General features: G+C 40.6%; 1 protein-coding gene across 2 annotated transcripts in view; it reads left to right on the top strand.

Annotated features, from left to right (window-relative positions):
• The window catches only part of HECW1 (HECT, C2 and WW domain containing E3 ubiquitin protein ligase 1), a 248077-nt gene that overhangs the window by 81821 nt on the left and 145757 nt on the right, over nt 1–20499 (top strand). Inside the window, exons 2-3 of one of the 2 annotated variants that reach the window (XM_053971604.1) lie at nt 2711–3035; nt 18524–18631. In XM_053971604.1, coding sequence (XP_053827579.1) covers nt 2711–3035; nt 18524–18631 — 433 coding nt within the window. Of the gene's footprint in view, nt 1–2710; nt 3036–18523; nt 18632–20499 lie in introns of those variants that run through there. The other variant, XM_053971609.1, reaches the window with a different exon arrangement.

Below are 20499 nucleotides of genomic sequence, written 5' to 3'. Positions count from 1 at the left end.
AACAGGAACTTACAGAATTCAAACAGAGTGATAAATATACCATTTTTATTAAAACTGCTTAAAGTCATGCTGGAGCTGAAAAAAAAATGTTTAAGTCTAATTTAATTTTAAGGTATGCAGTTAATTAATACTCTACATCCATTAACATTCAAAAATGAAAGTAACTGCAGAACCACTACTCCCTGGAGTAATTTGTCACCAGAAATAAAATATCTGCTTTGAACTGGAGCAGCTTTTGGGGAGTGCAGTGAGCAAAGGAACCCATGTTAATGATACAGACTAATCCAAAGAGTGAACTTCAAGTTCGTTGCATTGATATCTCACAATTATAAAACCAGTTCTAGTTATGTCAGATACTTTTGTGACAGCAAATGCCTTCTTTGCCAAGTGACAGAAACTACCAACAATTTTAATTTACTGACTAGAGTGTGATAGTTTGTGTGCCCGCTTGTGCATCCCAGATTAGAAAATGTTCACAGCATGTTTCTTGATTTAAAAAGGATGCTTTTTCTGTTTACATGGAATTTTGGTCTTTATACTGCAAACTCTCTTTCCAAACAGTGAATGAATGCAAGAAAAGAAGCAGCAAAAAAGACAGAATGAGATGCACAGCAAATGCAATACAATGCCCTTCCCTTCCCTTCCCTTCCCTTCCCTTCCCTTCCCTTCCCTTCCCTTCCCTTCCCTTCCCTTCCCTTCCCTTCCCTTCCCTTCCCTTCCCTTCCCTTCCCTTCCCTTCCCTTCCCTTCCCTTCCCTTCCCTTCCCTTCCCTTCCCTTCCCTTCCCTTCCCTTCCCTTCCCTTCCCTTCCCTTCCCTTCCCTTCCCTTCCCTTCCCTTCCCTTCCCTTCCCTTCCCTTCCCTTCCCTTCCCTTCCCTTCCCTTCCCTTCCCTTCCCTTCCCTTCCCTTCCCTTCCCTTCCCTTCCCTTCCCTTCCCTTCCCTTCCCTTCCCTTCCCTTCCCTTCCCTTCCCTTCCCTTCCCTTCCCTTCCCTTCCCTTCCCTTCCCTTCCCTTCCCTTCCCTTCCCTTCCCTTCCCTTCCCTTCCCTTCCCTTCCCTTCCCTTCCCTTCCCTTCCCTTCCCTTCCCTTCCCTTCCCTTCCCTTCCCTGTTCCTCTACCTCTATTAGAGGAAAAAGTACCTTTTGCATTATTAGCTTCAGTCTTGCAGCACTTCTTATAATGTGTGGCATTCCTACCAGAGCTATTTTTGCTTATAAACCCTGTTTAATGCACTAAGTGAGGATTTGGGTCAGTGGATTTTAAGCATTGTCAGGCAGTGTTTGCAAAGTGACAGCATATTCTAGGGGTGCAAACATGCCAGCTGATTTTTTTGCTCTCTGTACAGTTTTTGTGCATCAGAATCCTAAGATACAATAATAGGTTGCTTAATTATTCCCCCAAAACCAGTATTAATAAAGAAAATATTTGGGGTTTTTTTCAGGGCTTACTGTTCTTCTGTGCTACCACAACATTCATAAAGCCTGTGTTAAATAACTGCTTGGCTGGACAAAGGAGCAATGATTTTTTGTCACTTAATTTGTTTGAGTTCAAAAGGATGATTTGACTTCTGATCATGTGAAAAGCATTCCATTGCATACTGGAATGCTGTCTGGTTTTGTATCTAACAGACTTGACAGCATGGCTGGCAACAGACGGATAATGGAAGGCTAATGAATAATGAAAAGCTGAGTGATTGAAATAGCAGAGCTGCACTGACAGAAGAGGGAAAGCTGGGATGGAAAATGGAAAAACAAGCAGTATGGAAGTCAGGAATAACTAGTATTTTGATCAGTATCAGAGAATGTCTTCACATCAGAATTCAACCCAGACATAACTTAAGCATTCTCCATCTGCCGTCTCACAAAAGCTCTTAACTTGTGCACCAAGACGCATTTTGTGCAAGTCACTCAGCTTGCCTTGAGGAGGGGTCGGTTGAAATTAAAATATTTTTCAACTTCTAGGATGATGACTACTCTGCAGTAACCTTCTTAATTGTCGTTAATTGTCTGGTGCATTCATAAATTCCTACCTGAGCGGGGAGTGCTTAGTATCTCACAATCTGCTGCAAAAACCAGATCAGAGCTGTAGCATTGGAAGCTATCAGCTGTGCAGAGGGACATCACAATGCTTACTTTGTATTTATATTTCTGGGCAGCATTAATTCTGTTTTCATGGTGCTCACTCTTCAGATACCTAGCAGGGAGGAACAGCTCTTACTCACTGCTAACTGGTCTCTCCAGATGAAATATGGTCTCTAGAGTGACTGCGCCTTAAGAAAGATTATTCTGCAAATGTAGCAAGATTTACTGGGGCTAACACTTAACTCTAGGTGTCAAAAGTGAGAAGACTATCTTGTGTCGTCAAAAGAGGGTGGCTCTCTGGCAGTTCCATAGTAGTGGTGTTTATGTCTATATATGTGCATTAAAATGGAGGAAGCCACCTTCTATTAATTTCCTTACACTGCCATGCTTAATTGTGCCTGAGTTTGGTGGTGCAAGGCTTGCTCTTACACTTGCTTTCACGGTAAGAATTACAGAGTAGAAGTTGAGTTCAAACTGTTCTTGCTGCCTCTTTTCGTGTCTCTTTTTTGCAATGATAAATGGAAAAAGATATTTTACTTTCTTGCTGTAACCTACTACTTTTCCTGAGCTCTGATATCACTGAAAAATTAGTAACACTGTAAATACTATCCTTTCTTTTTTTCTTCACAGAATCTGTACCAGAACAGGTTCCTGGGCCTGGCAGCCATGGCATCTCCATCTAGGAACTCACAAAATCGGCGCCGGTGCAAAGAGCCTCTCAGATACAGCTATAACCCTGACCAGTTCCATAACATGGACATCAGGAACAATTCCCACGAGACGGTCACCATTCCTAGGTCTACCAGCGACACAGACCTTGTCACTTCAGACAGCCGGTCTACCCTGATGGTCAGCAGCTCCTACTACTCCATCGGGCATTCGCAGGACCTAGTGATATACTGGGATATAAAAGAGGAAGTGGATGCAGGGGACTGGATTGGCATGTATCTCATAGGTAAGACCCTGTTACACCTTCCCCTTTGGGTTCCTTGCTGCTTTTTGCAGATGTAGGCATTAGGCTAATGTGGGTTAATGATAGCTGTGAGCTGATACAGCTCCCTTAAGTGTAGTCTTAAAGTGGGTTTATATATTACAAGAAATTTTTCTGCTCCTTTCTGTGTTAATGGTTGCAGTCCTTGCGCTTGCTTTTTCTTCAGCAAAGATACAAAAAGGCTTTCTGTTGATGGTTTCTTGACATTTCAAGATAAATTCATTTTAAAGCCATTTGGATGTTGGGAAAATACCTCCTGTATCAAGACAGTATAATATTTTCAGCGTTTCCTCTTGAGATTCCTTGAGTTATCTATGACAGATGAGAGGTTTTACAAGTCAAGAATATGAATCATTTAAAAACCTTGTGAGAATGCTTTTTCTCCATAGACACAGGATATTTTGATATGAACAATAATTATAGACTGAGACAGGCTGAAATTGTCCCAGAAAGTCTTGCTTTTTTTTCTTTTTATTGTGTATTGGAAGCTATATTGAGCCATGTACATTAGCATATTTTTAGCAATTCCATCTAGTAAAGCCAGCCCCACATAAGAGTAATAAGAAATGGTTTAAATCCACTTTTACCTGATTATTTCACTTCAGTATAAAATTAGTTTTTCTTAACCTGGTTTGGTTCCTATAGAAATAGTCCTACTGCTGAGACTGGAGTTTATGTTAACTCTGCTCCCTGCTAAATTTTGAAAATGATGGATCAGTTTCAGATGCATTTCTCTGTGTATTAGGGGTCTTAAAAAAGGTAAAGTTCTTGAATGTTCCTTGAAAACCAGTGACTTTATAAAGAATTGGTGCCCCCACAAAGGGAAATGTTGGTAAATTGCTTTCCTTGTCTATTTGGAAGGTATGCCTAGTACCAAGCAGATATTTTAGTTCTAATAGCATGGTTTCATCTTGCCCAGACAGAGAACCAAAACCAGATAAGCATATGATGATGTGATATGAGCTTTAGGAGCAGGCAGAGGGGACATCATAGGGAGCCATGGTGTTACAGAAGCGCTTTAGTGGATGAAACCAAATGGCTTGGCTTCACATACTGATGATATTGGGAACATAGATGTTGGTGACATGGGGATATGTGAGAAAGTACTAGGTCTTAGCATGTAGAATAGCCATGGTGGCTAGGTGTTAGGCATTGGAAGATAAGTTCAGGGTATTGAAGAGACTGTAAAAAGGGCTACACAAGAGTGGCTATTTAGGACATGGAGGGAAAGGGGTGAAGGTTACAGTAACCCAAGCTGCAGTACTTCTTCCCATGAGTAATCTCATAAAATGTCCTTCTTTGAAAAGAAATGTAGGCTTCTGAAGTTTAAATCTTTTAGGAAAGAAACAGAGACTGGATTTAAAACAGATGCCTTGAAATCAGCCTAGTTTGTTTGCCTTAACAGAAAATTACTTTTGTTTACTTAAATTACTTTAAGTTTGAAGTGAAGTGTTTTGCTGGAATAGATGAGAAGACACAGCAGCCCCCAGCACTGGGCACTATGAAATACTGTATGCCTATTCTGAAGTAGTACAGGCAACTCATGAACTCTTGCCTCAGTAGATAGAGACAAAGTATTCCTTCTTGTGGTCTGAAGTCAACAGAAAGTGCATAGGGCTGTTTCATGCTGACTGAACTTGTTCAGCCAGATTTCACAGCTCAGGCATTGCATCCAGGGCTGTGAAGACACACTCAATTTTTTTTTTTTATAAGCAACATGAATACATAGAAATTTAACTGGGCAAAATAAAAATATACCATGGTACTTCTGCTTCATTTACCATATCAAACAGGATACATTGCCCCAAACACTCCAGTAAATTAAAGGTTGATGTCTTTAAAGGTGTTTTTTCTCCACTCTCTCAGGTTCCCACTCTAAATAACTGAGGAAATAGCAGACAGCAGTATCCCTTATTCCCTTTTTTCTCTTCCCTTCCCCTCTTGTCACTCCTGCCGCCCCTGAAAACCTCATGTAATATGAGCTTTGGTTTTGGTTCCCTTTAAAAAACATGGAAGACTGTGAAGATCTCTTGGGTTTTAGAGTTTGTATGACATGGAAAACATTCAGAATCTATGAGGGTAACTGGCACCGTGGCTGTATCCACATTTACAAAGTAGGGCGAACCAATAGGAATGGGTCCATAAAAGCAAACATCTGATGAAGGCCTTTTGTGGGCTTGACTTAGAACAGTTTCAGTCTGGCAGACTGAATGCCCTTGAGTTGCTGTAGTGCATCTTTCAGTTTAGGACAGAATCGAGTTCATGTGTCTGTATGACAGCACAGTCTCATAGTGGGGTAGCTACAGTTAGAAGGGTCCATACAAAGCATCCTTCTGACCTGAAATTCTGTTTGTGACCAGTCCATAGGGTTGGGAGATCCAGACATCCCTAATGGCTTAGATTTGTGTGTGCATTTGCACAGATTTTGTGAACCTGCGTCCCTGTTAAGAGAAGGAATTTTCCTGGCGTTGTGGGTATGACCTTCACAATGTAAACTGATCTATAATTATGTTTTGAATTAGCAGCCAGACTGGAACAAGAGAACCAAAGAAACTTTGAGCTTTTCCCAGTCTGCTCAGGAGAGGATTAGTGTTGAAGCCTATTATTATCACTTGTCTGGCAGCTCTGTTAACTATTGCGATGCTGCTGGTCATTCTAGTGTTTGTCTCAATCCACCTTGTGGATACAACTCAATCCTTTCTGTGATTGTTTGGGTTGGTGAAATTGGAGCTGAAAGGTTTGAATGTAGCACTGTGTAGTATTGTGGAGTCGTGAGTACTCTAGTACTCATGACTAAGGATGCAAATAAGGAAATTATTTGGTTGGTCTTTGTTATTTGTTTTGTGGGAGTATCCCAGGAAAGGACTGTGCAGAAGCAGAGCAGAAGGCAGTTCTATGTTGTAGGAGTTTAATTGTTGCCATTGTAGTATTCTAGGGCAGATCTCCAAATAATTTTGTATGAATGTTGGTTTTGAAATGCATAAAACTTACTCTGTTTTCACCACCACTGCCATCACTAAAAATTTGATGATACCCAATAAACTTCAGACTTCAGAATAATGGTATTCCAAGTCTGGGGAAATTGGGATGATATAAATAGCTTCAAAAAAAAAGAAAAAAAGAGCAGAAATCATATATCTCACATGTATTCATACTGTGGGACATTTTGGGGTGCTATTCAAAAGTTAAAGTAGCCTGAAAGAGGAGTTGAGGGAGTCTTCCCTGTGGAAAAATTCTGTCTGCTTGCTCCTCTTTTGAAGAGCCACAGCTCCTTTTACCACAAGATATCTGTTCTTCTCCCCTATCGATCCATTTACGAATTCCTTAGCATGGCCAGCTGGGGAAAAAAAAAAAAGTCTTTGCAGAAGCAGGTAAGAGCTGGATTTAGTACTGGTTATTAGACATAACATTGGTCATGGTCTCAGCAAATGGATGAAGCAGTCAGTCAGTCTCTCAAAAAGCTGTGTAAAAAATGGTGGTCATGTGTCTCATGGCAAAAAATAGTATCCACCCTGAAGCTTCCTGAAAACATCCATGCGTGCACATGAACATGAGTTTCATGAAGGGCCATAGAAAAACTCCTTAGCTGAAAGGAAAATAGTAAATGTTGACTCTTTTAAAGTATAGATATTATTAATTCAGCACATTTTAAGATTAGTTGTGGAAAGATAACAAAAAAAAAGAATTGGAAAAACAAGCATTTCTTAAGACATACTGTGATTCAGGAACAGGAATTACATTTCATTCCTGCTAAGCTTGAACTCTAGAGATGCTCTAACTTCTCCTTTATATACTATTTATCAGCTCTGAGCAATGCAGAGGAACCACTACATTCTGTAACAACTCATCTGAAATGTGCATTTGTCTTCCCTCAAGAGAAATACAGTATTATGAACATTCAGCAATTTTTCAGAAACAGACCCACAATCTAAAATATGTGTAAACACTCAAAAAGAGTTCTCAAAGAAATTTGAACATAACAAAGCTCTGTTGCTATTTAAAAGTCTCTGAAATTTAAGTTTTCTTTGCAGAAAAGCTATTTGTAAAGAAAGGCCTATTGGGAAAAAATGAAACTAAAACAAAGTTATGAATAATGAAGAAAGGGTATATTTTTTAAAGTAAGGACTCTCATTTAATGTCTACTGTGAGGCAGCTGGAATATTTGCAGTTATTTATCTCAAGGCTTTCTCTTTCTTATCTCATTTGCTGTTGCTATTTGCTACAGTATGAAGCCCCTTTAGATAAATTAATATGGACTGCTGGCAGCTGCCTGTAGATAAAGAGCTATCTTATAATTACTGTAGTGGCATTTTAGCTGCTACTGGATTTCACTTCTGTCATCACCTCCATATCTGATGTAAAGGAGCTAATGAGAAATGTTTAAAGCAGACTTTTGAAAAAATCATTTGCTCCAGTGTCTCTGCACACTGATGTTAGGGGTTTATCAGGGCTAACATTCTACTTTGCTTCCTCATATAAAGTAGGCTTTCTTTTCTTCAACATTTTCTTATATGAAAGCAAAACATTATATAGGGTATTTATTAAAAATGTCTTCATACACAAATCTTGGAGGGTCTAATTTCCTGTCTGTAGCTGGCTTTTTCCAGAGTAGTTCCTCTCAAATTTATATAAATATAAATGTCTTCATCTGCTTAAGTGGCTGAAGTTTAGCTTTAAAACTTTTTTCCTCCTCTGTTTCATCCTGTGGTGTTATTTCTCCCCCAGAAAGGCAATTCACCGCAATCTGACAAATCTAATAACTATTAGTTAATAGACATTTAGACATTTGTTTAAACACTCTCTGGGTTGATTTTAAGCTTTGATGGCCTGTGTTGCTGTTCTGCTCACTGAAACAAGTGGAAAAATGTACATTATTCCTGCCATAGACTTGGACCAGAACTTGTTTGGGCATCTATTTTACCAAACATCTGATACATATGAGCAGAAGGAGTTTCAATGTTGCCAGCAGAGATGTAAAATGTTAGAAACACAAATGTGCATATAAGGCTGGAAGTTGTGGGTGTCTTTGTTACAGGTCTAATCCCTGATTTAGGCTCTCTCTTCATGTTTGGATGGTTGCTCCACCTCTCTGCTTCAGATGCAGCTGTCTGTAAAACAAAACACTTCACAGTGTGCCTGCTTAGAGTGAATTTTGCTGATGCCTGGATTTGTTGTCTTCTGGCGTCACCCATCTTTCTAATCTTTTTATGGCCTTTGGAAGAGAATTTCTCTGTGGTCTTAGGGCTCCTCCTCAGTAGGTCATCATGTAGTTGGGTCTCTCGCCAGGCTGGGGATGGCAACCATGGCTGGCTGTGGTCACCTCAGCAAGTTAAGCTTTGTTGGACACCTGCAATTCTGCTCCCTCTGTGAAACATCAACAGAGGTGCCCAGCGGCCAGGCAGCTTTCACTAGGCACAGCACAATTTATTTCAGGAACAAAAAAGTGGCAAAGGAGCAGGTATCACAGTCCTTGGCAGATATATTAGTGCAGCAATATCAGTTCTTTGTTCCAACCTGGCTCACCTTCACCTGGCTGCTCTTCAATCCAGTGAGAGTGGTTTATCAGGCTGAGTCACTTCTTGCCTTTCCCAGTTCTGTATCTATCTGGTGCATCCCTTCAGCCAGACAAAACCTGGATATGCTGTTTACAGATTCACCAAATGTGACATGAACACAGTTAGCTTTTGCATCTGATTCACCCCTTTACAAGTAGATACATTCAACACTTAAATGCAAGGGTTTCTGAATATTCCCAACACATATGGCTTCTGACATGTCTTCTCTTTCACTGCTTCCAAGGTTCAGCTGTCATTTGTGTTAACATTGGTAGCAGCAATGCACCAAAAAGCTTTTGCAGAGTGCTTACTGTAGTAGTGGTGTGCTTTATGGTCTTTTAGGAAACTCACAGTAAAGAAGCCTGCAGACTGCCAGTTCTTTTCCTTGAATATATTTAATACATGGTAGAGGTGTTTACTGTGTGCCAAAGGATTCCCATTTTCATGTATTACTTCTCCATAAAATAACAGCTCTTACGAACATCTTTGTAGGTGAATGGGTAAAAAAGAATTTTCCATTGCAACTATTCATACTGAATATCAGGAGAGAGAAATAATGCAGACAGGGAGTAACTTCATCCTCATGCCTTCTCAGAAACTTCTAAGGTCCTTATGTGCATGGATAAAACTGCCTCTGTGCTGTGCAAGGATGGTCCATATTGCTGTATAGCCCAGACTTAGAGTGAAGTCAGTAGTGATCACCTACTAAAATATTCTGGAAGAAATTGGTTGGGGATATTGGTACACCAAATCCCAGATTTTGGCCTCAATCCTGCAAAAGAAGCATATTCCATGCAGAACATTCAAACCATTGACTGGATAGAATTAATCATGGTACAAACAGTGGACAGAACAGACATAAAATTCTTGGCAGGATAAAGCTTAAAGCAGAAAGATTTGTTTTGGAGAGGTTGCCAGCCATGTGGACTTTTAAGGTTCAGCATATGTTGTTCTTCTCTTACTTTTCTGGTTTAGAACTAAATCCTTACCATTCCTTAGTGTTTATAACACTTACATTGCACTGTTCATAACACTGGGATGGATATTCCCATGCTGCCTTCCACCACTACTATAATGACTGTGTATGCATTTAGCTTTTGTAATCTTTCTCATCCATTGATCTATCCAGCCCTAAAGGCATTTTTTTCTTCACTGGAGATCTTTCACTTTGTAATAAGTTTATAACTGAATATCATTTTTCAGATAAAATCAGTCCAGATTCTCAAGAGGTTCTTTGCACTGTGGTGCTTCAGGTGCTGAGTTGTGTTTGGATTTTTTTTTTCTACTGCTTTATCAGATCACAACCTCCTGTCTAATTTACTGTTTGCTGTTATATCTTTCAACATTTCTGTAAATCCATTTTCCATTTTTCCATTTTACTGCAAATTATTTCCCCCCTATTTAATGAACATTGTTAACCTCGAAAAATGTCATCCTTGTTCACATTTCAGATCTTCCAATGTCCCTTTATATCTTGTCTTCATTCTGCCTTGGGCCTGCAGCATCTCTTATTTTAAAATTTTCTAGCAGATTCTGTGGCTGCACTGCTGTGACCTAAACCTCATTTTCCAAATTGCACTGTAGTCAGTGGGGAGGCTTCCACTGACTGCAAGAACTTTCTTGTTATATTAAAAATAAGCAAAAAAAAATTCTTCCATGTTGTACCTTACCACACATCAGTATGCACTGGAGAAATCGGGATCATCCTTGTTTGGATTCCTCCCTCCCATCTTCAGTTCTATGTGCAAATTGGATGTCATTACTTGTGAATAAGTTCGTGCAATGCATAGGTGAAGTACAGCTGTTGCTGTACTGAGACCCAAATGCGGTCCACTTGCTGCAGGGATAAGAATAAATCTGGAAGTGCAGGAGCTTTAAAGGAGAAGCCTGTAGCTGGCACGGGCACAGCTGAAGTAGCACTGACAGATGTGTGGTACTATCACACTTCTAAGGGTATGCAGAACCAAATGACACCAGTATTACTGGACAGATGCCCATCCCACTGCAACCTAACATCTCCTGGGGGGGATTTAGGCCCCACAAGTTTTTATTGCTGGGGCTCCACTCCTTGCTTTCCTCCTTCCTTCTACCTTTTCAGCAGATTTGTGGTTACAGGAGAGAAATACATGAGTGGTGGGTTGTTCGGGAGCACAGCTCCCTAACACTGCAAGGACATCATGGAAGAATAGTCTATTTCCATCAGCTCTGCTTTTAGCCAGAGGTTCCACTGTTGCAGGGAAGGAGAGGAAGTCCCTTGAGTGACAGAGCTCAAACTCTCAGTGTGGTTAACTCAAGTGCAAGTGAGGAAGAACTGGATCCACAGTTCATCCACGGTGTTCTGAAAACCTACAGGCATATCATTGCCAAGATTTAATATGGTCTCTGTAATGGCTAGTCATTTGCTTTTTTGTTTGTTGTTGGTGTCATGAAAAATGAGAATGTTATCTCCCAGCAGCAATTTGGAGAGTGCTGGAGTGGTAAAGGGTGATAAGCAGCTCTGAAATAAGCTAGATGTTCAAAGATAAAAGTCTTTCACTGAAAGTTGAGACTCCTTGGTTTTGGGAGTGGCTGACAAGTCATTTCGGTTTAATGTGTAATTCTGTCTGCTTCAGGTTTGAAATCCACCATGCCTGCATTTCTAATGCACCTGGAGTAGTTTTACTTATGGCCACCATCTTCTGTCCTCGGTGACCAAGAATTGTTCTAACTTTGCCAACTCACTCCCCATTTTATTACAGTTTATCTCCCTTTCTACTTTCTTTTCATCCTTCTCTTGACATACACCTCTTCTCCACTCATTGTTCACATTTCTCCCTCCCAATTATTTTTCCTCTAGCTGGGCAAGGGGCTAATTTTTATGGGATTAAAATGGAACCATTCATGTGCTTGAAAAAAGCATATGTAAAACTCTTAGATCGAGAATTGAGCTTGTAGCACCAGTGAAGGATTAGGCCCTTGTTTTCCAGAACTCTTCTCCCTAGGAAGTTATAGAAGGAGGGATGCTAACTGTAAATTGCAGTATATTAATTGCCTGCAGCGGAAATTGGCAAATGAATTAACAGAGAAGTTTCAACCCACACTGGAGCTTAATACATAGCAGCTGAAGTCAATGGAAATGTAACTAACTATTATTTTAGATTTTTTATTGTGATTTTTTAATGTTTCTTTGTAAATAAGAAATTGGGATCTGCATCTTTGGTATATGTTTCTCATTAATAGTTTCTCTTCTGCAGAATGATGACTTGTATTGTACAGATCTTTGGAAGAACAGCTTCCAAAGGGCTGGGTTTTGCAATGCTAAAGGATTGCAAAAGGAAACACTTTCATGACCTGATACAAATTACAACAAGCTCCACTTGTGAATTACAGAGGCTTTTGTCATCATTTTGTGTTTTTCTTCAAGTGATAGACTGGGTGGTAAGAGAATAAGTATCAGAAGTATGAAGCTTATTTATGGCATACCCCTTCTATTATTATTTTGCGAGACAATTTTATTTTATTGGTACTTTATGAAGGGTCTGGAGTACATGTCCTCTGAAGAGCATCTGAGGGAGCTGGGGATGTTTAGCATGGAGGAGGCTTAGGAAAGACATTATCACTCCCTCTAACTACCAGAAGGAGGTTGTAGCCAGGTGGGGCCCAGCCTCTTCTCAGGCAGCCAGTGATAGGATGAGAGAACACAGTCTCAAGCTGCTCCAGGAGAGGTTTAGGTTGGACTTTAGGAGGAATTTCCTCATAGAAAGGGTGATTAGGTATTGGAACGGACTCCCCAGGGAACTGGTGGAGTCACTGTCCCTGGAGGTGTTTAAGGAAAGACTGAACGTGGCACTCAGTGCCATGGAGTAGTTGTCAAGGTGGTGCTAGAGCATAGGTTGGATTCAATGATCTCAGAGGTCTTTTCCTACCTAATTGATTCTGTGATTTATGAAATCTCTTTCCTACAGCTTTCCATGATAGTTGCAAAACAGATCAACCAGAGCTCAGCCTCTTTGTACAGAAAATTATTTTTAAAATAATTTTGCTAGCTATCGTTGTATGTCATAATACATACATACATATTGACCAAAACCATTTTTAAATTTCAAACTAATGCAGATTTATTTAGCTGAAGACTAGAAGTCCTTATGTAATTTCAGAAGTGCAGCATTTCCTTCTCAAAAGGGAGCAAGACATGAAGTGTAGCTTTTATTTTTGTGCCATAATTGCATTACATTTACAGGAAGCAAGTGTTGTAGTAAGTAGTGTTAAATCAAATTAGTGATTCATTAGAGACTGCAATACTGTATCAAGTTCAGGAACCTATCTGACATCGTATTCCTGTTTCATATTAGTTATTTGTTTCTTTGAAAGTAGCACATGTTATTCTAAATTTCATAGTTGTTAGTCTTTGAGAATGTGAAAAGATAGGCTAGTCATATATATCAGCAAAATACAGAATTCTCAGTATAAGAAAGGGGAGTTTGTTTTTAATTTCTGCCTCCTAAGTAAAACCAAACAGACGAAAAGACTCACTCAGATATTTGTAATTTAGAATCCATCAATCTTTCTGAGGAAGATGTATTGACTATCTGATTGCTTCTCTGTGGGAATTTCAGACAAACTTTCTAATACCGAGGTCCTGTCTGTTTAGTGGAGCTGCTGACAGCACTTGAAGTCTCCATTATATTATTTACAGATCTTTTTGAGGGGTGGCCTTTATCAACATTTTCCCTAATTCCTCTGAAGAACAGCATGCTTTTTGTCAATTGGATTCTGTCTCTCATCTGAAAGATAAGTTTCTTTGGTGGCCATGGTTCTTTATCTCTCTGTAGTGCTTGTGAAGTATATTGGGATGCTCAGCATGGAAGTGACAGCACAGAATATTTTTAGCAGTAAAAGGCTGTGTTTGGCAGTGTCTAGTTTGGTGAGGAGAAGCAGTCAATCAGATTGCTGCTGGTTCCCAAAGCACTTGCTGTCATTTGCTGCTAGCGTGCCTTCGTCCCTCTGGCTGGTATTTGGATCCGGGCAGCCTGGCTCCAGGTCATGCATCACCTTCCTTGTTTCCTCTAGGGCCCATGGGAGGTCTGTGGGAGCTGCTGCTCCTGTCCAACAGTCTTGTAGGTCTGCAGCCACCTCCCCTCTCAAGCAAGAGGTAGCTGGCACTTCTGCATGCCCAGGGGCTGGTGGGGCAGAGAGCAATGTCTGCTGGCTCCCCATCTTAGACACCCTCACCATCCCCACCTCTAGCTCCAGGAGCAATTAATGATGTTCAAAGTGCAGCACATCCCAAATACTTCCCCATTTTCATCCTTAATTAGTAAGTTGTCTACTGCCCAGGGAAATGAAGCCACAGACCTAAGAGCAATTGCAAAGTGTCTGCTTTTTGGACAAGCAGGCCAAACCCAAGCTATGCAGAAGAAGCAGATAGCTAGTTTAAAGGTTAAAAGGTTAATCACATTTCAAAAATAGAGGGAGGGAGATGCATTACAATGCTTCATTGGAAAAATGTCAAAAGGCATTAGCTGCTGTCTGAAATATATGAAAGGGAACAGCATTAACTTTGCTCTTCATTTTGTGTAGAGGTGAAACAAAGTATTTCACCATTTACCTTTGGGAATTAAGATGCAACATGTTTTAAAGGTCAGCTCCTTTGTTTTGGGGATTCTCAATAGAAGCAGGAAATAAAATTACTTTTCCTTTGTACATACTCTTTCACCTTAGCATAACATACCGTCTATATGCTTACCTATGGTATGAATGTTGATAAATACATGTACATGTACATATGCCCTAAGCAGCATTGTATTTCACATGCGAAATTGTCTTTGTCAATGTGCTACATATGTAATGCGTGTGTTCAGGGAATAGCATGCCTGGAATAGTGTTACTTGCCAATTAAAACATGTTGACCAGGCATATTCATACATTCCAGCCTCCTGGCGAGTTTCAATTACTGCTATTTTTAACTTGCCAGAAGATATTTCTTTCTTATCTTTCACCTTCCAAAAACACATACCTTCAAAAACTGTAAGAGCAAAACTTCCCTTTTGGACCTTCTAGGGATAAAATTTTTCTGGCTTAAAAATCCCAATGAACATGAATTTCTACTAGACTAAAAATAATTTTTATTTCTTTGGAATTAGGGCCTTATCTCTTTCAAAAAAAGACAGACGGGGTTAAAACTGACTACGAGAACAACCTACATATTGGATTTCTAAATCATACATTTGTAAATATGCGTTATCTACAAATTGGTTTTATACTTAAAAGCTTCACTGCTCCTATTCAGGTGCTCTGCATATTGCAGAGCTCCATAAGCTCATATTTAATTATCCTTTCTGCTGTCTGAGTCTGTATTCCATCAGTGGCCACTGTCCATAAACTGTGTGCAAATGACTAGCTCCATGTATGTATCCCTTCCCTGGGGACCTGCTTTTCTCTGGATGCTTCCCACATGCCCCTGTCTCTTACCTCCATGGCAGGAGGCAGTGTGCAGGTGTTACTCAGTGGGAGCAGCTTGTTCCAGATTTCCTATGGTCTCACCTGTCAGCTGTAACCATAGACTGGCTTGTGTGTCCTTCCCTTCTCAGGGTTTTCTACCTTGGACATGCAGATGGATAGAGGCCCTTCTTTCCAGCCTGGTTTTCCAGGCTTCCTACACTTTTTCAACAAAATAAAGGAAGGGGTTTTCTGGAGTCATGCCCATTGGCTCAGCTTGCAGTAGGGATGTGATTTCGTTTGGGTATGGGCATATGTCAACATCTCTGTCAAATTAGATGGGTTTTGTGTGGCAGAGTTCACGCTGCCTTTGTGCCAGCTGTGGGAAGCAGCAACAGTGGAAGTACCAGCTTGTCCCCACAGATATTGCCTATGAACACAATATTTTAAAGCTGATTCTGGGATCTCCTGTGCCACTAAACTCTGGCCTAAAATGCCTGCAGTTTCTTAAGCAAGACCATTGAGTCCAGCTCAGCTAAGCCTCATTAAGCAAGCATGGTATTTTATAAATAGAATATTTTGAGGGACAGTAATTACCCATGCATCATCACAACATGACAGGTGTTGGAGCATCTCCAGCAGCTGACAGAGACTAAATATGAGAAATAAACATCACAAGTGATGAAGCCAGTGAGCAGCATGCTGGAACTGAGGGATACTCTCTCTGCCCCATCAGGATGGGAGCCAGGCAGGGTTCCCAGGCTCCAGCTCAGTGCAAGACTTCAGTATATGCTCACCCTAAAGTATAAAGTGTTTTCCCTGCCAAAGCAAAGGGGACAGGCTTAAGTCCTCTCACAAGTATATTATGTTCCTATTTACAGAATGATGTCCATGATCCTTGATGATCTGTATCCAGGATAGTCCTTAAAGGTATTCATAAGTAAACCAATGCTCTGAGAATAACAGCTGTATACTTACCTGCTTTTTTCAGATATATATAATTTGGAATTTAAAAGAAGACACAAACAACTATAAAGTACAAAGCGAGAATCATACCAGAGGATTTTGCTATTGAAGGATTACAGCAGAGATGCACTTCAAAACAGAGCATGAAACACAGCTGGTGAAATAATTCCTGACAATTAGCCAGTCAGCAAAGGGAAAATTTATTGTAGATAGCATTGCTATTTATAATTATTCATTGCAGTTGTTAATGATCTCATTAGAAGGAATTCTGTTGCAATCCCTCAAAAGAGTAACACCACAGAGTTCGGTGTTGGTACTCACTCACCTTCCTCCTTTGAGAGCATGACTATGTAGTGCCAATGGGACAATATTGATATCTGTTTGCTGCTTTCTTCTTTCAGTGAAAGTGTAGTTTCCTTCAATTTAGTCTCCTTTATTAACCTATTGTGATAGTCTTTGGGTTTCTCAGCTTTGTCTGTTGGGCTGCCTCTTCTGTTCTGCAGCTGGTCACACCATCCCTGTGTCCTGAGGCACAGTGTCCCTTGTTGTATGGCATTATCTTTGTTTTCCTCTTGAAACAAAGCAAATTCTTCACAGTGTATACAACTGAAGTATTTTAATGTCAGATTGAGTGGTTCACATTTTTTCTCACTTTTAATGAAACTAATAATTAACATAATTGTCTTCAGAAGTGTTGTGGTTTGACATGGAAGTGAATTTTTTCCAGGAAGTTGGGTCAAACCAATCAGTGGTCAGGTTTGGATATTGGCACCTGGAGTGACCACTGAAAGTATGGACACGCCTCTGAGAACACAGGGGGTTAAAAGCAAGAACTCCCAGGGGAACTCTCTCTTTGGTTCCGGTCGTCAGAGAATATTCTCTCAGAGTCTCTGGGCAGACTCTCCCCGGCCCAGCCATCAGCTGGGTGTGGGAGGGGAAGCCACGCGGCCTTGTCCAGGGGCTGAAGGTCTGGAACCGAGACAGCTCCTGGATGGAAGGGTGGAGAGAAGCGGAGATGCCTTTGTTCCCCCCCCCCCCCCCCCCCCCGCACAGAGGGAAAGAGACAGAGAGCCTGGCGGCACCTGGAAATTTGCCGGCAGAGGAGAAGGAGAAGGGGGGGGATGATGTCCAGCGTGGGAGACGGGATGCTGGACCAAGATATCAGCCATCCAGGGAGCCTGAACTTTTAACCCTTTCCAGGAAATGAGTGCTTTGTAAAATATTACTCCTCCTTGATTTGTAGTGGAAGAGAGACAGTCCGGGACCTGAGATGTTAGAAGAAGAAATATTTAGGTGGGAGGAGATGATGAAGTAGCTTTTGACTGGACTTTTCTTGTTAGCCATGGACTGAACCAAAATAGAGACTGCATTTTTTGGGGATGCAGTGGTGACCCAAGGAGACCTGCTTCAGCTTCTAACAGCACAGGAATGGCAAGAACAGAAGAAAGCTGAGGAGGGAATGGTGATGCCCTCTGTCTTCGGGAAAGAAGATGATCTCTGTTCTTGGACCCTTGGCCCCAGGGGAAAATGGGGGGGACTGTAGTCCCAGGATGAGAAGCTGAACTGTTGTATCTTTGGGTCCGTGGCAAAGCATCCTTAAAGGAGCCCTATGAGCAGTCTGTCCATGCATGGTGGTGAGAGCACTGTGACATGGAAAGGAGAGTGTCACACTGGCAGATTTTCTCCGGGCGGTTGCCATGTGTGACAGGGAAACACAGGAGGTGGCAACTGTGTTTCCTGGGGGGTCTGTGGTGCAAGAGAGACTTCTCTCTCCCTTGATAGCTTGAGTATTGACTATCTGAAGGGTGGTAATTTGATCAGGAATCCCGGGTGATGTTTCATGGTGGGTGTTTTAGGAACTGGGAGGAGGAGGGGTGTTTTAAAAGGTCTTCATCCTGGATTTAGTTTATGTGTTTTCTGTAGTAGTAGTAGTTTAATAAAGTTTTTTTTTCCCTTTGTTATTAAGCTTGGGCCTGCTCTGCTCTGTTCCTGATAACATCTCACAGCACTTATTTGGGGAAGGTGTATTTTCATGGGGGCGCTGGCATTGCGCCAGTGTCAAACCATGACAAGAAGTGAGTCTCAGCACCCTCCAAGGACTTCTTCTGTAGCAAGCAAGGCTGAGTTGGTTAAAGCACATTTGTACAAATCTCTGTTAAAATTAAAACTGTTGTTATCGCTGAAAGGAAGAGCCCAGGAGGTTGCTGGCAGATCTCTGCAGGTAGAGATTGTGGCTTTTGCTTTGTCAGAGCATAGATGTGAAATCCATTTCATCCCACTGAAGCTGGAGCAATGAGCCCATGGCCCAGCCCATCCTGGGTTGCTGCTTCAGCCACTTTGACTGAACTTTTAAATAACATAAAAGAATGATAAATCTGTTTTCTCAACATGTCATGCCAAGCTCTCTAGTAGCTCTAGAATGTTCTGTCAAGCCAAAGGTGTGATTTTAGCCTGACTATGCTGTGTGTGTTGTCATAGCAGGCACCTACTGAGACCAATCTTCTCTGTTTATAGATGAGGTCTTGTCGGAAAACTTTTTGGACTACAAGAACCGTGGCGTCAATGGCTCTCACCGTGGTCAAATTATTTGGAAGATTGATGCCAGCTCTTACTTTGTGGAGCGTAAGTATTTTTCCAGTTCTGCTACAATTTAATTCAATCACTCCAGAGTGATAATTCAGCTAGTACTGCTGTTTTTATGATGTTCTTATGCCCAAAATGTCCATTAGGAAAGGCCAAAAATGTTATCAAAATCGCTGAATGTGTTGATAGAAACTGAAGCACTTAGGTGGAATAGTAACCTACAGTTTCTGCAAACAAATTTTGTGGGCATTGACTTAATTACTTTTTTTTCTTTTAATACAGTGATGAATATGTATTTTACTCAATTTGCTGTTATTTGGACTATACCATTAGTAGTGAGCTGCATTAACTTTAATATGGTTTTAAGGAAAACAGGAAGTCAGGGGCATAGTATCATTCCAGGAATAATCACGTTGGCTTTTAATTGGAAAACTTCATGGTGCAACAGGCTTCTAACAGACTCAGGTGAATTCAGAAGTTGAAAGGGTCAAGTTCTGATTATCATCTACACTAATAAAAGTGTAACTATATGTAGTTGCATCACGGTATGTTGATTTCAAATTAATTGTTCTTCATTATATTAATGTTTTATCCAGGGTATTTGATACAATGCAGTATAAATCTACCATGTGTTAGTGTAAATGCAATTCATTATCATCTTTGGATAGAAATAGGGTACTTAAAATACTGGACTGAAATCTATAACAAAACATATGTGGTGAAAGAGCCACATACCTCCTTAAGGAGGAGTTAAACATGAAGAAGAGTAGCATGAAACAATTTCAGTTTTACAATTGAACTGCACATTTCCAATGGTCTGCCTTAGCCTCCTGGACAAAATTCAGAAGTTTAGTAAAAGCATTTATAAATTGCTTAACAAGGTATATCTGTCTAAGACTGTCTATATTTGAGAGCAGTCAAAGGAATCTTTGATATAACCTATATTTTAAAGGATTTGTAAAGGACATGAGTTGTGCTTGTCCAATCTATGACTTTGACTTAAATATCTGGTATCAGCAAGGGTGTTGCATGCAAATATTTTACAGCTGCTCAGTCTTAGAAGCAGGTTCTCTCTTTGCAGTATGAAGTATTGCTGCTGGTCTGTAATTCCTAGTGTTAAACTGAGAATGTTGTTCTAAATAATTTAGGGATCTGCTAAAATGTCTACAGGACATACAGGATGTTTATATTCTGTGTTTTGAAAAATACATGGATGGGAAACTGCTTAACATATAAGAATATGGGATTTTTTCAGTTATCCTGGTTTTGGGGCAGAAATTCATTACAGGATGTAACATTTAAAGCAGGTTCTACTTTGCAGAGACATTGAGCCATGGTTACAAATTCATGAGACTGATCATACTTTCTTTTAGCTGTTAAAGAACTCTGGGAAGGAGATAAAAAATACCCAGACAGGTATTTGAAGAGACTTCAGTACCTTGGATTATTGAGAAAGGGCAGAAGTGTGACGAGACTGCTGGTAGCTTCCTTGGCTAATCCACAATACAGAACAAAGAGGCAACATGAGAAATGCTTAGGAGAAAGCCTCTTTAGGTGGGCCACTTTTCATTAAAGGCTCAAATGCAGAATTAATTATGTCAGCTTAATAGGTTGCCCCCATTAGCTGAGACACAATAGCTGTTTTAATTGATTGCATGTATATTTTTCACTTGCCCTACTGTAAGAAAATGCAAATTAGCGTAACTATCCTTCATTGATGCTTGGAACTAAGTTGTACTGCACCACAGTTGGGCAGCCCATGCTTGATGAGTTGCTGCCTCTTGGTAATTCGTTATATTGCTACCAAGAGGTTGTGAACATCAGCCCTGAGATTTTGTACCAGTGTACTCATCAAAGACAAATCATTGCCCTGTCCAGAACTAAAATAGGAGAAAATGAAGTAGGCA

This window comes from Vidua macroura, chromosome 1 (assembly GCF_024509145.1).
Source record: "Vidua macroura isolate BioBank_ID:100142 chromosome 1, ASM2450914v1, whole genome shotgun sequence".
In the NCBI taxonomy this organism is placed as follows: Eukaryota; Metazoa; Chordata; class Aves; order Passeriformes; family Viduidae; genus Vidua; species Vidua macroura.
The sequence above is the reverse complement of the archived record's forward strand: the minus strand, read 5'-3'. Positions and strand labels throughout refer to the sequence as shown.